Source organism: Peromyscus maniculatus, chromosome 4 (genome assembly GCF_049852395.1).
Source record: "Peromyscus maniculatus bairdii isolate BWxNUB_F1_BW_parent chromosome 4, HU_Pman_BW_mat_3.1, whole genome shotgun sequence".
NCBI classification, from domain to species: Eukaryota; Metazoa; Chordata; class Mammalia; order Rodentia; family Cricetidae; genus Peromyscus; species Peromyscus maniculatus.
Genome location: NC_134855.1, coordinates 99,049,486 through 99,069,145, shown reverse-complemented (window position 1 = coordinate 99,069,145; position 19,660 = coordinate 99,049,486). Strand labels below are relative to the sequence as shown.

At 43.2% G+C, this 19,660-nt stretch overlaps 1 protein-coding gene across 14 annotated transcripts in view; it reads left to right on the top strand.

Moving 5' to 3' along the window:
• Tp53bp1 (tumor protein p53 binding protein 1) overlaps positions 1–19,660 on the top strand; it is a 95,374-nt gene that overhangs the window by 28,412 nt on the left and 47,302 nt on the right. For 4 of the 14 annotated variants that reach the window (XM_042276051.2, XM_076568570.1, XM_076568572.1 and 1 more), the window contains 7 exons: positions 1,220–1,347; positions 3,033–3,191; positions 7,698–7,824; positions 9,607–9,773; positions 13,787–13,913; positions 14,591–14,685; positions 17,896–18,101. In XM_042276051.2, the coding sequence (XP_042131985.2) occupies positions 1,220–1,347; positions 3,033–3,191; positions 7,698–7,824; positions 9,607–9,773; positions 13,787–13,913; positions 14,591–14,685; positions 17,896–18,101 (1,009 nt within the window). Of the gene's footprint in view, positions 1–1,219; positions 1,409–3,032; positions 3,192–7,694; positions 7,825–9,606; positions 9,774–13,786; positions 13,914–14,590; positions 14,686–16,390; positions 16,499–17,895; positions 18,102–19,660 lie in introns of those variants that run through there. The other 10 variants (XM_076568574.1, XM_042276052.2, XM_042276053.2 and 7 more) reach the window with 7 other exon arrangements.

Sequence of the window (19,660 nt, the reverse complement as noted above, 5' to 3'; positions counted from 1 at the left end):
AATCAGCCAATCTTACTAGATACAAGGAGGCATAATTATTTCATAAGAAGAAATATTGGGGCATTAAATATGTTTTGTCTCAAGACAGACTTATGAAAATTTTTTTATATTTATGGTAATGTAAGGAAGTAAAGTTCAGGCAAAGTGTGCTTTAGGTAATTGGTATTTTCTAGTTGAGACTCTTAATCTCAGAGTTGTGGGTTTGGGCCCCATAGTGGGTGCCACTTACGATCAGTCCATGTAAGTCTGTTAAATGGGTAACAGAATTTATTAAGATATAAATTGAGGAAATACACTCATGAATACAGAACAGAGTAGACATTAGAAGTTGTCCTCTGATCTGACTAGGAGCAAATCCTCCTCGAAGGCGGGAGCAGGGAGAGGGCATGTGACCGTTCTCCAGCTCCTTATAAGAGGTCACGTACAAAGGCAGGAAGCACCACCTCCCTTGGGCCGTATAGTGCAAGGTCATGGGCAGAGCAAATACCACTACAGACAAGTTTTGTGTTGTATTTGTTACTATAGTTTTCTGATAACTTTTTGTCTTTTAATATTTTATGTTTCAACTATGATATTAATGTCTTTAAAAAAGTTGCATTTTTAATTATGTATATATTTGTGTATCTGTATGTGAGTATGTGCATGTGAGTGCAGGTGCCTGCAGAGGCCAAACGTTGAATCCCTTGGTCCCAGAGTTACAGGCAGATGTGAACCTCTTGATGTGAGAACTGATCTTGGGTTCTCTGGGAGAGAAATATGCTCTTAACTACTACACCATCTCTCCCTAATTTCTTTTTAGGCTTCTTAGCTGTAATTTTATTGAGGTTTTTTTGGTGTAGTCTGAGGTTTTTTACCAAAGTACTTGTGAATTTTAATTTAATTTTGAATGTTCCTGACCGCCCAGCACACATTTTTTTTGTTACATGTTAATTCTTCCTAATGAAAGATTTTTCAATGTCTGATCATGAAAATAAAAAATTTAAATATATTTATGCTTTTTTTGTGCTTAGTTTTGTTACTTAACTTGGTACAGTATTTTGAATCATGAACCTGTGAGGTACTTTCTACAGGCAGCATTAAAGCCATGAGGGTTTGTTTACATTTCTGATCTAGAAAAAAGATAACTGGTATGTGAGGGTAGTCACAGCAAAATTGAGTGTCTTTGAGCAGAGCCTCCCTCTGTCTGGGAACATCACGTGGTTGTGTTCTTCTGCTGCAGTGTTCTGGGAGTGACAGCGGAAGCTGCTTCTCTTCCAGAGGAGGAGAAGGAGGAAGAGCTGGAAGAGGAGAAGGAAGAAGTGGGAGCGGACGCTCCTGGTGCTGCTGCGTGCTCCCTTGGTGCTGAAGGTAGCCTGTGCCCTTTCAGAATAGTAGATTCTTCTCATGCCCCTTTACTGTGAACACACAGGTAGCTAAATTTCTCTTTACCATGTAATAGATGTCTCGTGATTAAGCTAAGAATCACTAAGGAATTTGCCTAGTAATTTAAGATGTCTCACTTAATTTGATTACTGTGAATTTTCTCTGTTAAGCAGCTTTCCAAAGCCATGATCGAAAATAAACAGTTTTGGAAATTTTACTCATTACGTTGGGTGTGGGGCAAGACAGAATATCATGGTTGGGCATCCGGGGAGCACAGTGTTTGGGAAGCGAGGGAGAGAGAAGGGGAATGAGGCAGCCTGAGCCCTAGTGACCTAGTTTTCTCCCCCTAGGCCTCTTCTTAAAGGCGCCAGCCCCTGGGGGGTGGTGCTCCCTGTCATCTTAGCAGTTAGGAATCAGAAGAATTGACTTGCGTTTGAAGCCAGCCTGGGTTACAGAGTGAGACCCTGCTTCAAAATCAACCACCTCATAGTCACCACATGCAGTGACCACCTCTGACCATGCCTCTGGGACGTATTAAAGACCCCAGACATAACAGTAAGCTGGGCATGGTGATGTATGCCTAGAATTCTAGCACTCAGGGAGGCTGAGGCAGGAGGATTAGAAGTTCAAGGCCAGGTGTGGCTTTATAGCAAGATCTCACAGAACAAAGAAATAAATGAATTAATTCATTGACTGGCTCCCTTTCTGCGTTTTGGTCCTTTCCCCTTTTGATTTTATTTTTCAAGTACCTTTGGGTGTGGTTTTGGAGTATCTACAGATTATTGACAGTTTATCATTTTAAATGCTTATAAGGCTTTATGGTACCCATGTTTTTTGCTTTATTATATACTACCCCCTCTACAAAATTACATTTTATTTACTAATTTAATGATAAGCGTGTGTGTGGGCATGCAGTGCACATCCTGTGGCACCCGGTGTGGAGGTCAGAACCCTCTTGTGGGAGCTGGTTCTCTCCTTCCACCACATAGATTCCAGAGGATCAAACTCGGCTTGTCATGCCAGGCTTAGCAGCAGGAGCCTTTACCATTCTGGGCCATTTAGCTGGTCCCTCCCCTTATTTTAAACTTACTTACTAACCTGTTTTTACAGCATGTCTTGTATAGTCCAGGATGGCCTTAAATTCACTGTGTAGCTGAGGATGGCCCTGAACTTTTGAGCCCCCTGCTTCTATTTTCCCAGTGCTGGTATTATAAGCTTGTGCTACCACACCCAGTCCGATAATTTTATTCCTGATTTTTTTTCCCCCTTTTTTTCTTATGGTGCTTGGGATTGAGCCCATGCCCACCCCTTTAATTGGTATTGTTTTGTAAAAGTTATGTGTGACCAGGCTTTGGTGTGAAACATTTAGTGTGATCCTTGGAGCTGGCAAGGTAGTTGAGTAGGTAAGGGTACTTGCCAGCTGAGCCTGATGGCCTGAGTTCTGTCTCTGGAATCCACATAGTTGAAGGAGAGAACTGACTCCTGCAGGTTGACCTCCACACTTCAGGTCTGGTGTGTGTGTGTGTGTGTGTGTGTGTGTGTGTGTGTGTGACGCACAGAAACACACATAAATGCAAAAAGAAATGTTTTAAACATGATCCTCTGTAAGACAGCAGCTTGCACGTTGATAATGTGGGCTGGTACCTAATTTCTTGGATTTTTTCACCTAGATTCTGCTTCATCACAGTTGGGCTTTGGGGTTCTGGAACTGTCCCAGAGCCAGGATGTTGAGGAACATACAGTGCCATATGATGTTGACCAAGAACATGCGCAGTTGGTTACCGCCAACTCGGGTTCCACCGAGCTTTCTGATGTGGATGCGAATACTGGTATGAAATGTGTTTTCTCACATGTGGCGTTGATTATAAGGTTTTTTTCTCTCCCTCTAGAACCAGTTTCTTTGTCTTTTTTCCCTCAAGGTGTTTTTCTTTTTTTTAGTTTGTTTGAGTATCACCATGTAACTCTGGGTGGTCTGGATCTTGCTATGTAGATCAGGATAGTCTTGAACTCAGAGATTCACCAGCTTCCTCTTTAGGTTTAGAAAAAATAGGGGGCTGGAGAGATGGCTTAGTGGTTAAGAAGCACTGACTGCTATTCCAGCAGACCTGGGTTCAATTCCCAGCACCCACATGGCAGCTCATAGCTGTCTGTGACTCCAGTTCCAGTTACATAGCAAAACACCAGTGCACATAAAATAGAAATAAAAAAAAAGTTTAGAAAAAATAATTTAGAAATAATTTTAGCTTCTTTTTTTTACTTTATGTGTGTGAGTGCTTTGCTTTCATGTATGTATGTGTACAACATGTTTGCTTGGCCCACAGCGGTCAGAAGAGGGCATCAGATTCCCTGGAACTGTAGTACAGATGGTTGTGAGCCACTATGTGGGTGCTAGGAACGAAACTTGGGTCCTCTGTAAGAGCAAAAGTGCTCTTAATTGCTGAGTTATATCTCCAGCATCACCACCCTCAATAAGGTGGGATTTCTCTTTATAGCCCTTACTGTTCTGGAACTCATTATGTAGACTAGGCTGTCCTTGTACTCAGAGATCTGCCTGCCTCTGCTTCCTGAGTGCTGGGATTAAAGGCATGTGTGACCATGCCCAACTTTGCAATAAGTTTTATACATACATACATACATACACACACACATATATATTTAAATGTATACAGTGCTCTGTATGGCCAGAGAGGGCAACAGATTTCATTACAGATGGTTGTGAGGCACCATGTGGTTGTTAGGAATTGAACTCAGAACTCCTGGAAAAACAGGCAATGATCTTAACCTCTGAGCCATCTCTCCAGTCCCAATACCTATACATTTTAAAAATTGAATTTATGATTCTGTGTATGGTGTCTGTGAGACTGCAAGGGGGTGTCAGATTCCCGAGAGCTGGACTTAGAGGTGGTTGTAAGCTACTCAACATGGGTGCTACGACTTGAACTCTGAACCTCTGAAAGGACAGCAAGCACTCTTAACCTCTGAACCATTTCTCCAGGTGTGTGTGTGTGTGTGTGTGTGTGTGTGTGTGTGTGTGTGTGCGCGCGCCTGCCTGCCTGTATGTACATATATATATATTATATATATATATTTAAGTTACATTTTTCCCCCCTGAGACAGGGTTTCTCTGTGTAGTTTTGGTGCTTGTCCTGGATCTTGCTCAGTAGACCAGGCTGGCCTCGAACTCACAGAGATCTGCCTGGCTCTGCCTCCTGAGTGCTGGATTAAAGGCGTGCGCCACTGCCGCCTGGCTTAAGTTACATTTTTATTCTGTGAGAATTGCATACAGTATTCTTTGATTGTATTTACCCAGCTCCTCTCAGGCCCTGCCCTACCCACCCAACTTCATGTTTTCTCCCTTCTTCCCTCTTTTTAAACAAACAAACCGAAACCAAAACCTGTGAAGTCCACTTTGTGTTATCTGACTCTTCTTGGACATGTGGCCTGCCCTGGAGGGTGGTTTATATCCTAGGTGTCATGCCACTAAACAAAACTGACTTTCCCTCTCCTAGGAGGAGCTATCAGATGCCTATAGCTCTATCCAGGACTGTGGGGGTCCAGCCCCTTGATAGTCCCCTCCCAGGGTCTGTGAAGAATCTACAACCAGCTGATAATTAATCTTTGATGAGAAGAAATGAATCTATGTACATGAAACTCCTTAGTCCATATACTTGATCATTCTGTGTCAGTTACAAGCTTATATTCTGCTCTCATATTTAGCTCATTTCTAGCCTGATTTCTCTCTACACTTGTCTGCGGTCCCCTCTAGGTTCTATCTTAATTCCTTCATCTAGTTCTGCCCCTTCTAGGTTCTCATCCATCTTGTTCTTTCCCATATCATCTCCTCTCCCATCTCCTTCTCTCTCCTCGTCTCGTTTATCCTCATTTTGTTCTTCCCCATCTGGCTCTTTCTCATCTTCCTTCTCATTCCTCTAGTACTCTCTTCTACCCCTTCAATCTACTTCTTCCCTATCTCAGTTTGTTCCTCTCAAGTTCTTACCCATCTAGTTCTTCCATTCTCTTTTCTCTTCTCTGTCCTCCATGTGCCCTGGGAGTCCTGGTATATATACACTTATAAGCAGTATTCCCTTAGCAGTGCAAAACCAGGCTTCCAGGGTCAAATGGAGGGGTGATAAGAATCACATAGGGAGGCAATAACCGTTAATTATCGTTTGCAACCCCAAAGGGAAGTGACCAATAGGGAAATGAATTAACTAAAGGCTAAATTCAGGTAATATCTAAGAAGAGGACTCTTATGTGCTCAACTATTATCTTAAATGTGATTGGTAGAAAATGTTAAGAATCTATAAGTTGCTAGGTCAATGGGAGAAAATAAAACTGTCTTCTTTTTTCCTGTGAATCATATTTGTTCAAGCTATCTGCCATTTTTCTGCAGGGTGGGGGAAAGTGTGCTCGGTCGCTAGGCAACCTGTACAGCTAGATGCCTCGGGTGATAGTTAAAGGGAGATCTGGAACTAGAGGTAAGGTTTGGGAAAGGAGGAATAAAGCTTAATTGGCACATCCGCCAGGCCTTCTCAAGCAGGTAGCCCGGATGCTTAAGTCTGTTCTTAGAGAATACAGAGGTATCTCTGATAAAGTACTTTCCTCCATCTGGGGATGGACCTGGCCGGATGCTGCTAATGATGATAATTACAGGGAGGCTTGAACTGTGGTTCTGGCTGAGCATAGCTGTCAGTGCAGGTTATCCAAATATTCCTAGAAGTGGTTAGATAAGGAGCTAGAGGTCTATAAAGTTAGTAAGGCCGTAAGAAAGGAGGGTCTGAGCTAAATTGTGTAAAGCTATTACTGAACATCCACCTGACCTAGGCGGTGTCTCCTTGTGGAATTTGTCTTAAATCAGGAGACTTGCATGTGGACTGTTATTACTGCTAGTCCTTGAAAGTGGCCAAGGGAGATATCTGATTCCAGAGAAAGCCTTTCCTGAGGCAGTTCTCCAAATACCTGGAATGTGTAAGTCCAGAGAGTGACCAGTCTACACTGTTAGCCCTTCTTAGGGAAAAACCAATTGGGAAATCTATGAAGGCACACATGATTTTCATAACAGAAGACAGCTGATATATAACAAGCCAAGTAACACCAAAAGCTCCTTGGAATTTGGCTTCCTCTGGAGGAAATCCTTGATCTCTCCAGATAGTGGCTTTGCCATAACCAGCTGAGTTCTTATGATATATTTCTGCGGCCTGCAGCAAAGCTCCTAACCTAGGGGTGGAACTTCACACTTACCTTTCTCCCTCCATGCCAAGATTTTGTCTGGTTTGACCTTGTGCAGATCTTGTGTATGCTCTCACAGTCCCTGTGAGTTCATATATATGTTTTCCCTGTCGTGTTAGGAAAACAGTTTCCTTGAAGCCATCTGTCTTTTCTGGCTGTTAGAATTTTTTACCTGCTCTTCTGTATAGATCCCTGAGCCTTGAGGGGAGAGGTGAGATATCGATATCCCATTTAGGACTGACAATTCCAAAGCTTCTTATTCTCTGCATGTTGACCAATTGTGGATTACTCTGTTAATTGCCATATACTATTAGAAGAATCTTCTTTGATGAGGATTGAGTGATGCATTGATCTATTGAATAGTGATATCATGTCATTAGGAGTCATTTTATTGCTGTGTCCGTATAGTAGAGTAATAGACATAGATTTTTTTTCCCCCTGTGGCCCATGAACTGTCTAGCTTCAGGTTCTTGGCTTCATTGACAGTGTCAAGTATGGGTTCCATCTCGTGAAATGGGCCTTAAATCCAATTTTTAATAAAGTAGTTGGTTACTCCCATAATATTTATGCCACTATTACACCATTGGGCATAACTTTTCAAGCTTGTTGTTGTTATAACTCAAAGGTCATGGCGGAGTGAGATTGATGATTCCTTTTTTCCTTCAGTAGCATCCATAGCACCTTCCAGCACTATGAATACAAGCCAGTAGAAAGAAGCTTCTAGTTGAGTACTAGCTAGATTTCTCCCTGTTCTATGACTCAAGTGTGTGGTGTCTTCAGTGATAGGATCTTATCCTCAAATTCTGGAGGACAACTGATAGTATTGGCAATAGACTGTAATGTTTGAGAGGTCTATGGGACCCCATTAGCCAACAACTCAAAAAGTGGTAACTCATTTCTGGTATTGGGGTTTTATTTGATAGTGGATGGTGTCTAATTGGGGTATTGTCCCTCTATTATATAGCTCTTGATATTTTAAAGTTAGACTCATTTCTATTAAGATTTTTACTTTTTGAGAATCATTTGGGGCTGCCTCAAATACTTAGAAAAGTTTAATATCTGCTTTGTATCTTTTTTTCTTCTTCCTATATATATACATTAAGCAGTTAAATGTGAAGAACAGTCCACTGAAGATACCTCTATGGTAGAACAACCCAACAAAGACATCCCTGTTACAATACAGCCCAGTGAAGGTATCCATGTGGTAGATGAGCAAAATCTACCACCTGAAAGGTAAGCCGTGCTCTCTCTAAAGTTGTCTGTGGGATTTTACTGTGGGACTATAGGAATTTCATTTTGGCTATAGAAACAGTATTAGAAATTGCTGATTCCTACTCACATCTTATAGATATTTGCCATCTTGTTTTTGTCCAATAGAAATATTGGAGCCGGGTGGTGCACGCCTGTAATCCCAACACTCGGGAGGCAGAGGCAGGTGGATCTCTGTGAGTTCGAGACCAGCCTGGTCTACAGAACTAGTCCAGGACAGGCTCCAAAGCTACAGAGAAGCCCTGTCTCAAAAAACCAAAAAAAAAAAAAAAAAAAAAAAAGAAAAAAAAGAAAAAGAAATATTGATTATTTATAAATATGGGTTGCTTATGCAGTCTTACTGAGTACGCTTATCGTAATTCAGGCCTGTTACAAAGGTGCATTATTTCTTCTGTAACTATAATCCTTAATCTTTGGTTGACACTCTGTCTGGGTAATCAGAGGCATTATCTATTTGTAGGAGATCCATTTTGCATTTCTGGGGCTAATACAGATGTAAATGAGCCAGGCAGTGGTGGCACATGCCTTTGATTCCAGGAGGCAGAGGCAGATTGATCCCTGTGAGTTTGAGGCCAGCCTGGTCTACAGAGTGAGTTCTAGAACAGCCAGGGTTACATAGAGAAACTTTGTCTCCAAAAACCAAAACAAAACAAGAAAGAAAGAATAAGACATAGATGGACATTATACTGGAAACCTTTTAGTATTCTTAAGCACCCAGACTGCTATGGGTTGTTAAGTATCATTCTTCTGTTAATTTATGGTGTAGCTAGATGCAGAGATCTTTCTAAGTGTTCCTGGCTCTTAGCTTGGTAGGGATGGGGATATACACTCAGTTTGTGGTAATTCTTGTATCCAAAACTATATTGACTATTTAGTCGCAGGGGGAAACTGGGATGCTTTCGATTTGAAGAGAGATGAGCAAACATTCAGTATCCTTTTCTTATTTCCTTCAGTAGCAAGTTGGGCATGGAGTCCTCAGCAAAGGTGATTGTCATGGCTTTTTAGGCTTTCTGTTTTTTATGGACTGTTTTGCTATGTGGCCCAGGCTAGCCTTGAACTTGAAAGAATCCTCCTGCCTCAACTTTCTTAATGGGAGGATGTATCTCACCATGCTCAACTTGGGCTTTTCTTTAGAAACTTCTCACTTCAGTTAAGTTTTTATTTTATTATTTAAACAGGGTCTTACTTTGTAGTCCAGTCTTTCTTCAGACTTACTATGTAGCCCAGGTTGGCCTTGAACTCATAATCCTTCTGCTTCAGCCACCAGGATTACAGGTATGCAATCCTGGCTTTCCTGTTAGCCTTGCTTCTCCGTTTTTCCTTGGGCATGGTAGAATAAGTAAAAGTAAAAAAAAAGTAAAAGGGAACGGGCCAGAAGTGTGCGTTTCACCTGGTTGGGCAGTGTATGTAAAGGAGTCCTGGAAAAGTTGGTAGGCAATAGAGAAATATATTTGTGGCACCAGTGAGGAGAAAAGCCCCATCAATTTTGTATAAAGACGATTGTACCAATACTCAGTCACTTGTCAGAGTGTTGGAACAGACACAAATCTGAAAAGAGGTATGGCTGTGGGGTGATGGAGACAGGCGTTGAAACGCCTGAGGACTTTGCGGTTGCATTTCACTTTTAGAAGGTCAGGGCGATTAGAGCTGTGAGAATTGCTGGGGTTGTTAGGTTGGAGCTTTTTGTTGGAAGAGGGAAACATTTGAACTTAGCAATCCTCATCCTTGGTGGCATGGATCTCACAGGTCAGAAGATCTGCCTTCCAGTCCTCAAGCTTCTGTGGCAGCTGTGGAGACAAAGGAACAGGTGCCCGCCCCGGAGGCTCTGGGAGGCGCGCTGCAGGGTCAGCCGTCCTCCGAGCCCGAGGTCTCGTCAACTCAGGAAGACTTGTTTGAGCAGAGTGGCAAAACAGGTAGGCTGGAGACTGTCCTTCAGCGTCTCTTCTCACTGTCCTCAAGTTTTACTTTAGTTCCTAGGCTGCTGTTTCAGTCAGGAAGCACTTTTTGTAGGTATGCTATGGAAGGAAAATATATTCCTAGCTAGTCAGTGACGAGGGCTTTTTACTGTCAGTGAGGAAAGAACATTTACTAGTCAGCATTTTATGTCAGTTCCACTCTTTCAGAAACTGAGGTTTTGAAAATCGTAGCGAATCTAGTAAAAGTTGGTTTTATGGACAGAGTTGGCATTTCTTCTGTCACGTTTACTGTGCTGTTTGTCTTACTCACTTGGGCAGCAGTTTACTTATCTATTTATTAGTTGACATAAAAGGCAGATTAAGGTCTAAAGAAAGGACAAAGCTTAGCGTAGACTGGAAATGGTTTCCCGCTCCTGTGAGTCCCCCCCATCCCACAGTCTCAGCAGGAAGGCTTCAGTGAACGCTGGGAGGGGAGAAGCCTGGGGTCCTTTGTGGTCCTGTGGTGCTTGGTGTGTAAGATATCAGCAGCACCCTAAAGCGTTCGGGGTGAACTTCAGGCATTTCCTTACCCTTAGGGATAATAGAGTGGAGGTCCAGTCTGTCTACGTTGGTATTCTCCATCTGAGGAGAAAGGGCCAATAGAGAGCTTAATAATGTCAGTCACTGTGGCTGCTTTACAGTTAGTGCTTAGTATTTTCTGTCTCCTTTGAGGAGGCTCAGGTGCTAATCATGAAAATTGCTGCATTCATACCATCAGGTGTCTGTCATGCGCATTGTTTTGACTTCTCCCATCTGCATCATGGCATGAGCTTTACTTCACCTTAGGTAGACCTTGGAATAAAAGGCTCGCTTGCTGTTTTATTGTAGAAGCCTCACAAGAAAGAAGAGCAGCCAAGCCGAGGTATAAGGATTCTGGCTTTTCCTCTCTATAGTAGTTATTTTTATCATTCTGTGACCAAAAAATCGGACAAAAACAGCTGAAAGGAAGGTTTTGGGGCTGGAGAGATGGCTCAGTGGTCAAGAGCACTGACTGCCTTTGCAGAGGTTCACTTCCCAGCACCCACGTGGCCCTCCCAATCAACAGTAACCCTAGTTCCAGGGATATGATGCTTTCTTCTAGCCTTTATGGGTTCCTACAGGCATGTAGTGATATTAACTCCTGTAGGCATACACACATACACATAAATATAACAAATAAATGAGTAACCTTTTAAAAACAACAAGAGGGTTTTTGCTTTTTTTTTTTTTTTTGTCTCACAGGTTGAGAGTTGTAGTCACCATGTCAGGGAGGCTATTTCTGTAGGCAGAGAGAAACGGGTCCCAGTGTCCATGCTCAGGAAGCAGAGCTGACAGCAGCTCCCTTACCTTTTAGTCAGCCTGGGATCCTAGCCCATGAGGTTGGAATTCGGGCTGCCTACATTCAGGGAGGGTGCTTTCTGTCCGCTAAGCCTTTCTGGAAATACCCTCATAGACACACTCAGAGGTATGTTTCCATGGTGATTCTAAATGCAGCCTAGTTGACAAAATTAATCATGGCAGCTCCACCCTTTGTCAGCTTGACACCAACACATCACTTTAGATCATAACATTTTACCCCATCCCCTAAAGTCTCATTTTCGTCTCATACTGCAACTGCATTTAGTTGTTTCAAGTCCCCATAGTCCATAATAACCCCAATACCGTTTGAAAATCCAAAGTATTTCTGAGACTGTGTCTCCTAACCACAAGCCCCTGTAAAGCCAATAAATAGGTTATATACTTCAAATATATAATGTCAGTATTCCCAGTCCAAAAGGAGGGATGGGGCAAAGCAAGACTGGGACCCTGCAGGGTAAACAGAAACCCATGTGATTGGTTTTTTCGTAGTCATCTGGGCTCCAACAGCCTTGGACGCTCCTCCCCCAGCTCTGATGCCTTCAGTGGAGGTGACCTCTCTCTGGATTAGCTCCCCTGTAGCTTTCCTTGGCAGATGTCCTGTGGCTGTGGCTTCTCTTACATGCCTGGATTCTCTATGGCAGCGTAGGCTTCACCTTCCCAGTCTCATCCATGGTCTTGGAGAGCCTTGTTGCAGGGAGTCTAACCCTCCACACATGCCTGGACTCAGCAGCTTTCTGAAACTTGGGTGCCAGATTCAGTGACCCTCTTGCTTTGACGTCTTTCATGTCTACAAAACCAGTACCATGTGGATGGTACTCCAGTTCTGCTGGCTTGAGATATAGCCTGTCCTTCTTGGTTCACAGTTGCAGTGGCCTCTGTCTTTGAAAGTGCCCTTGGAGAAACACCTCCCTAGGCAGCCATTTTGCAGCAGGGAACTCATGTGGTGGCATTGTCTGTTTAGGCTCTTCTCCTTTCAAATGAGTCGGTGGGTCTTACATGCTTTTGTCCCTGAAATGCATGAAGAGGTTTCTCTTCAATGGCATGATTTAAGAGTTACAGAGACTTTCCCCGTACTATGTCCACAACTTTAAACTCACTACACATTTTTCTTATCTTTGTTCTCTTACTGTTGATATGAATGGACACAGTGCTTTCCTGACATGCAATTTCTTCTGTCAAGCAAATTAGTCCATTCCTTTTTTTCACTTCCCTAGAGACAGATTCTTAACTTTGTAGCCCTGGCTGTCCTGGAACTTGCTATGTAGACCAGGCTGGCCTTGAATTTACAGAGATCCACCTGCTTCTGCCTCTCAAGTGCTGAGAGTAAAGGCGTGTGCCACCACACCCAGCTGTTCCATTACTTACGGATTCAGCCTCAAGTCCTTAGGACATGGTTACAGTGCAGCCAGATCTTTGCTATAATATATCACTGGTGGCTCATAGTTGAGCTCTAGAATATATCACAAGTGGCTCATAGATGAGCTCTAGAATATATCACGGGTAGTTCATAGTTGAGCTCTAGAATATATCACGGGTAGTTCATAGTTGAGCTCTATATCACGGTGGCTCATAGTTGAGCTCTAGAATATATCACGGGTAGTTCATAGTTGAGCTCTAGAATATATCACGGGTGTCTCATAGTTGAGCTCTAGAATATATCACAAGTGGCTCATAGTTGAGCTCTAGAATATATCACGGGTGGTTCATAGTTGAGCTCTAGAATATATCACGGGTAGTTCATAGTTGAGTTCTAGAATATATCACGGGTGGTTCATAGTTGAGCTCTAGAATATATCACGGGTGTCTCATAGTTGAGCTCTAGAATATATCACGGGTGGTTCATAGTTGAGCTCTAGAATATATCACGGTGGCTCATAGTTGAGCTCTAGAATATATCACGGTGGCTCATAGTTGAGCTCTAGAATATATCATGGGTGTCTCATAGTTGAGCTCTAGAATATATCACGGGTGTCTCATAGTTGAGCTCTAGAATATATCACGGGTAGTTCATAGTTGAGCTCTAGAATATATCACGGTGGCTCAGTTCCCAGTAGAGTCCTTGTTCCTCTCCACAAGTTTGAGAGCCAGGCTTCTTGTCCTTCCTTTTTGCTGCATTTTGGTCTTTTAGACTCTCACCTAGAATGGCCACTGAGCTCAGCTTACTGTGTTCTACATCTGCAAACTCTTCTACATTTCTCATATAAACCACCTCCAAAGGCCTGGAATCCACAAGTCAGGTCCATGACAGGCTGGGTCCCAATTCTTGGTACCAATTTCCAGGACTATTTTTCTCATGACTGTGATAGAATATCTGATAAGCACTTCATACATGCCCAGAAGTGTGTTTCTAACCATTATCGTCTCTATGCTTAGATATGGTAGAAAGGACCAAGGAGGTCTTTTAACCAGTTCTTTATTAAAAAAAACCTGAAACAGGGCGTGGGGCAGGGTTACTGTTGACTCACGATTTGCATTCTGGTGATGTCCCATTGAGTTGCTACCACCCCAAAGGACTTCTGCCCCCTGAAGTGTAACAGACTGGGTATTGCTGTTTTTGCAGCTCTCAGTGGGTCCCCCACTCCGTGATGTCAGTCTGAGAAGTAAATACAACTCTAACTTTTCTCCCCCACTAGCTTCTGATGGTTGTTCTACTCCTTCAAGGGAGGAAGGTGGGTGTTCTCCAGTTCCTACACCCGCCACCACCCTGCAGCTCCTGCAGCTGTCTGGTCAGAGGCCCCTTGTTCAGGACAGTCTTTCCACGTAAGTAAGCCTGAAATGGCCTGGAGAGCCAGCTTGCCTCTCGGACCAGAATTCCTTTCAAAGCTAAATACTAGACCTTAGGAAATTCTAGGCCTTAGGAATTTTGGGGTGAGAACTTAGCGAACTGTTTGAAGTAATACATGTAATCTCCGTTGGAGGCTTTATGGTGGTAGCTAAAGGTTTGGCTAGGAAATGCAATTCCTTGTCATTTAGGAATGCGGTACATCAGAGGCAAGCATTTGCTCCTCCATTTCCTAGCATTTCTGTCACTTGCCAGTATAGCAGAGAGAGCAGGTCATCTCACTCAATAGTGGTTAGGGCAAAGGTTTGCTTTTTGTTTTTGTGCTTGTTTTTGTTTTTAAATAAAAATGTGCACATTCTTCATATTATGTAAAAATGAAGTAAAAATTTTGATGTCTCAGATCTGTGAGTTAGTTTTCAGCTTTTGGTTGTCCTGTTTCTTAATCATGATGTCCTTGTGTCTAGTCATTCCCTTTTCCCTTACTCTTGAAAACACTCAGTGTTTGAGAACGCCTGAGTCTCAGGTACTGTTCAGGGGAAATGCTATTGAGTGTATATGCTGTTAAGTGTGTGAGTTGGGTATTTTCGTTAAGTCAAAGCAAATGTCAAACCCTTGGCTGCAGTCAAATAACCTGTGATTCTCTCTTTACATAAAGGAATTCCTCAGATCTTGTTGCTCCTTCCCCTGATGCTTTCCGACCTACCCCTTTTATCGTTCCTAGCAGTCCCACAGAGCAAGGAGGGAGAAAAGGTGAGCTGTCGTGATGTGTCTGTTCATCTCAGCCCAGGAGAGGGAGGGGGGCAGCACTCTCCTGCCTCACCAAATGCACGCTGCTTTGCGCTTTGCAGCTCTGCTCCTGAGACTCCTCCCTCATTCCAGGCCGTGGCCTAGGACAAACCCCACTCAGCTCTTTGCCTTTTTAAAGCATAGGTCCTTCTGTGATTTTTCCACTATTTTAATTTTGACAAAAGTGCCCTGATAAGAACTTTTTTGTTTTTAAAATTGAACCCAAGTAAGTATGGGGAAGTACTGGATTGGTTATTAATTAATGACTTAGTACCTTCCAGTAACATGCTGATGTGATGTTTCTAGTGAGAGAAAACCAACAGTTGTTTGTTGGGCTCTTTATTTTTGCTTTTATTAAAATAATCAAAGGCTGGCTTGAAGGAGGTGGTAACAATGTTCACTTACTTTCTCCTTTGAGGACTTAGTATCCCCACCCCCAGAGATGGTCTCATGTATCCCAGGCTCTCCTCAAATTCCCTCTGCAGCTGAGAATGCCCTTCAAGTTTGAATCCCCCTGCTTTTACCTCCTGAGTGTTGGAATTAGAGATGTGTGCCGCTATGCCTTGATTTGGGTGGCGTTGGGAGTCTGGTCTTGGGCTTTGAGCGTGGTAGGCCAGCACTCTACCACAGAGCTTCTAAACCCCAGCCCACTTGTAAACGTCTGCAAATTCTATCAGTTTCTTCTTTTCCTTCTGTTCTGTTTTGTAATTGAGACAGAGGTCTTGCTGTGTGGCCCAGGCTGCCCTTCAAGTAGAGATCTTCTCCCTCCCCCTCTCCCTCCCCTCCCCCCAGTGCTAGAATTTGAGCTTTGTAACACATACTTGGCACTCTTTTTATTCACACTGATAAGGCTGTAATAACTCACACTTATTAAACACTTAGTTTATGCCAGGCGCTGTCATAGCTGCTCTCCATCTGCTCAGATGTCTCTGGGGTCTTTTCCCGCAGAGAATCCGCACAGAATCTTCAGTAGTCACTGTTATTTACCCCGTGCTGCACATGAGAAAATGGGATCCCCGATTTCATTACAGTGATATGGTTAGGATCTGAACTCGGGCACTTGCCTCTGAAACCTTTGTTTTTACCTGACGTGTTCTCCTGTGCCAGCCTGGGGTCTGTGCTGCTGAGTCCTGTGAGTATTGAGAAGTACCACACGGGCAGGCTCAGCCTCGCTTCCCTCCCTGCTTGTCTCTTTTCTCAGCTGGAGGTACCGAGGGAGACCAATAGCATTCTAGCAGTTTGTAATTGGTGACATCTTTAGGTAAAATGGTGAGATTTCATTCTACGAAAACCCTACTCAGATTAAGTTAATTTCTTAATTTCTTCTATCTGTAATGTGAACATATAAAAAGGATTGTATGAAAAATGCTTTTTCTTCATGTTTATAATCAATACCTACTGTAGAAAATTTGGAAAGATAATAGGAGAGTAATGTGAAGGAAATAAAAAAAAAATCTGAGGGACCACAATCCAGTTTAATTATAGTTAGTATTTGATGTGTTTTTCAGAACTTTTTCTGTATAGACGAAAAAGTATTTTTATGCAATTGATATCATTATATAATCTGATTCAATTTTCTTTTTTCTTTTCCATGTAACATTGCATCAGCTGTATTTAACACATTTGCTTAATATGTGCATCAGTGTTTGTGGACTTTCAGATGCTTTTTAGATCTGTTTTGTCATCTATCTTGGATTATTAAATCAAAGTTTGTATCACTGGACCCCAAAATCTCATCAGACTGGCATGTGAGGGTGAGGCCAAGCAAGCAGCCAGGGTGGGCACTGAATTTGGATTATAGGCAGTAGGTAACATGAGTGTAAACTGGGGAAAACTAGCTAGAGTAAGTAGTTCATGACTGGTGTGGGTAGGATCATGATGTAGGTTAGGGGTCAAAAGCCTGAAGAATTAAACAGCTAGCTAGGCTGGGTAGCCTTAAGGTAGGTAGATTATTATGCAGAAACAGTGTTTTTTAGATTTTGTTTTATTGTATGGGTGTTTTGCTTGCATGTATGTTTGTGTGCTACTTGTATGCCTGGCACCCTCTAAGGCATAGGGTGTTGGACCCCCTGGAATTGGAGTTACAGGTGGCTGTGAGCTGCCATGTGAGTGCTGAGAATCGAACCTAAGTCCTTGCAAAGAACAGTAGCCTGTGCTCTTAACCTCCAAGTCATCTCCCCAGCCCCAGAAACAGTGTTTTATGCTCTCGCTGTGTGTTTCCCCTGAGCGCTTTGTGTTGGGATTCTGAGATAAATCAGTGTTGACTGGCGTTGGCAGCTCTGTGTTTGTTCTGGTGTGAGTCTCTGCCCTTAGCTCTACTTCCTGCAGCTACAGTAAGTTCCTACATTAGATAACTGACTCGGAGTGATGGACAGATTCATTCCCTTTCCAGGCCTGGGGCAGAATATGTAATCGTTAAATTGGGTGGCATTAAGTGCTGGGGAGGCGGCTCACCAGTCAGAGTGCTTGCTGGAGTTGTGGGGGTCCTGAGAACCCGTGTCAACGCCAGGAGAGCATAGTGGCCTACTGGTCAATCTGACTTCAGCAGGTGGAGATGGGATCCACGGAGCAAAGCTGCTTAGCAACACTAGGAGGAGTCAAGTAAGATTCTTGACATCAACTTGGGCCTCCACAGACACCCCCCAACATGTGCACACATGCTTGCACCCACACACATGTAGACATTCATACACCTGCACACCACATATACAAACATGAAAAAATTAATCTGGCTCTTCCTAAAGAAGATGTGAGAATGAGCTGTGATAAATAAACTGGGAGGGTTTAGAGGAGACAATATGATTTTCATTTCTTACGAGTGGGGTGGGTATCCTCAGATGAAACACCATTTTAATCTATGTCTAAAATTAGATGTGGCCTGGTGAGGTGATTAAAAGTGCTTGACTGGAAAGCCTGCCAATCTGAGTGTTGTCCCTGGAGCCTGTATGGAAGGAGCCAAGTCCTGAAAGTCGTCCTCTGAGCTCCATATGAGTGCACACGTATGCATGTGCACTCGGGGAGGTAGTGGGACACAACCTACTACCATGTCAGTTTTTTGAAAATTAGGACACTGTTTAGGAATGGAAATTTCTGTGACAATTACTGTTAGAATTGGAGCATGAGTAATACTGGTGAGTGATCATTTCTTAACTTGTTTTTCCTGTGTGGAATCAGATGAGCCTATGGATATGTCAGTGATGCCTGAAGAAGGAGGGCAGACTTTTCAGAAGCTTCAGGATGACGAAGCATTGGAGATAGAAAAGCCCCTCCTCCCGCCTCAGCCTGCTGTGTCCCCGCAAGTGTCGACACCGGTGTCCCAGAGCACGCCTGTCTTCACTCCAGGCTCACTTCCCATCCCATCCCAGCCTGAATTCTCTCACGTGAGTGTTGTGGGAAAGTTGCCTTCCGATGCCTTTGCTTCCCCTCCTTACTTTTGTTTTTGAGACAGGGTTTCTCTGTGTAACAGTCCTGGCTGTCCTGGAATTCGCTTTGTAGACCAGGCTGGCCTCGAACTCACAGAGCTTTTCCTCCTTACTTAGTGGTTCAGGGATTTGAACCTAAGGATGCACAGTGTCTTAGGGTTTCTGTTGCTGTGAAGAGACACCATGACCATGGCAAACATTTAATGGGATGGCTTAGAGTTTCGGAGGTTTAGTCCGTTACCATGGCAGGACATGCACAGGCACACGTGGTGCTGAAGGAGTGGAGAGTTCTACATCCTGATCTGCAGGCATCAGAAGACTCTGACGCTGGACATGGCTTTGAGCATCTATGAGACATCAAAGGCCACCTCCACAGTGACACACTTTTTCTAACAAGACCACATCTACTCCATCAAGGCCACACCTGCTATTAGTGCTACTCCCTATGGGCCAAGCATTCAGACACACGAGTCCATGGGGACCATACCCATTTAAACCATCCCATTCAGATTCTAGGCAAGTGCTTTGCCTCCAAGCTACATATCTAGACCAACCCTTAAAAAATGTATTCTCTTTTTTGGTTGTAAGTCTATCCTTTAATGGCTAAACCATCTGGTGGTGGAGCACATCTTTAATCCCATCACTCAGGAAGCGCAGTGAGGTGGATCTCTGTGAGTTCGAGGCCAGCCTGGTCTACAGAGTGAGTTCCAGGACAGCCAGAGCTACACAGAAAAACTATGTTTTGTAAAATAAACAAAAATTGTTTTGTTTTGTGTGCATGTATGCGTGGCATGCATGTCATTGTACATGTGTGGAGGTCAGAGGGTGACTTTGGGCATCGTTTCTACAGCTTATCTGCACCCCACCTTTGCTTGCTGGCTTGTTTGGTCAAGTTCAGTGGTTCTCAACTTCCTCATGCTGCAACCCATTAATACAGCCTCATGTTGTGGTGACCCCCAACCATAAAATTATTTTTGTTGCTACTTAATAATTGTAATTTTGCCCTGGGGTGGTAGTGTATGGCTTTAATCCCAGCACTTGGGACGCAGAGGCAGGTGGATCTCTGAGTTCAAGACCAGCCAGGTCTATAGAGTTAGTTCCAGGGCAGCCAAGGCTACACAAAGAAATCCTGTCGCAAAAAAACAAAAACAAACAAACAAAAAAAACCCTGTAATTTTGTTATTGTTATGACTCATAATATAAATATATGATATGCAGAATATCTGGTATGGGACCCCTGTGAAAGGGTGGTTTGACCCCCAAAGGGGCCATGACCTACAGGTTGAGAACCACTGGTCTGGTTCCTCATGCTGGTTGGGGACATTTTCTTAGAGCCTTTTTTCTATCTTCTTATTTATTTTATATTTTGTAGGCTATTGAATTATAGCTGATTGGTGATCCTTGCCAACTTTGAAGACATTGCACTCTTGATTTTGTTTCTGGTCCTTCAAGTTTGATCTTGCTTTGGGCCCTGTGACCCTTTTTTGTTTGTTTGTTTGTTTATTGCAATCCTGCAG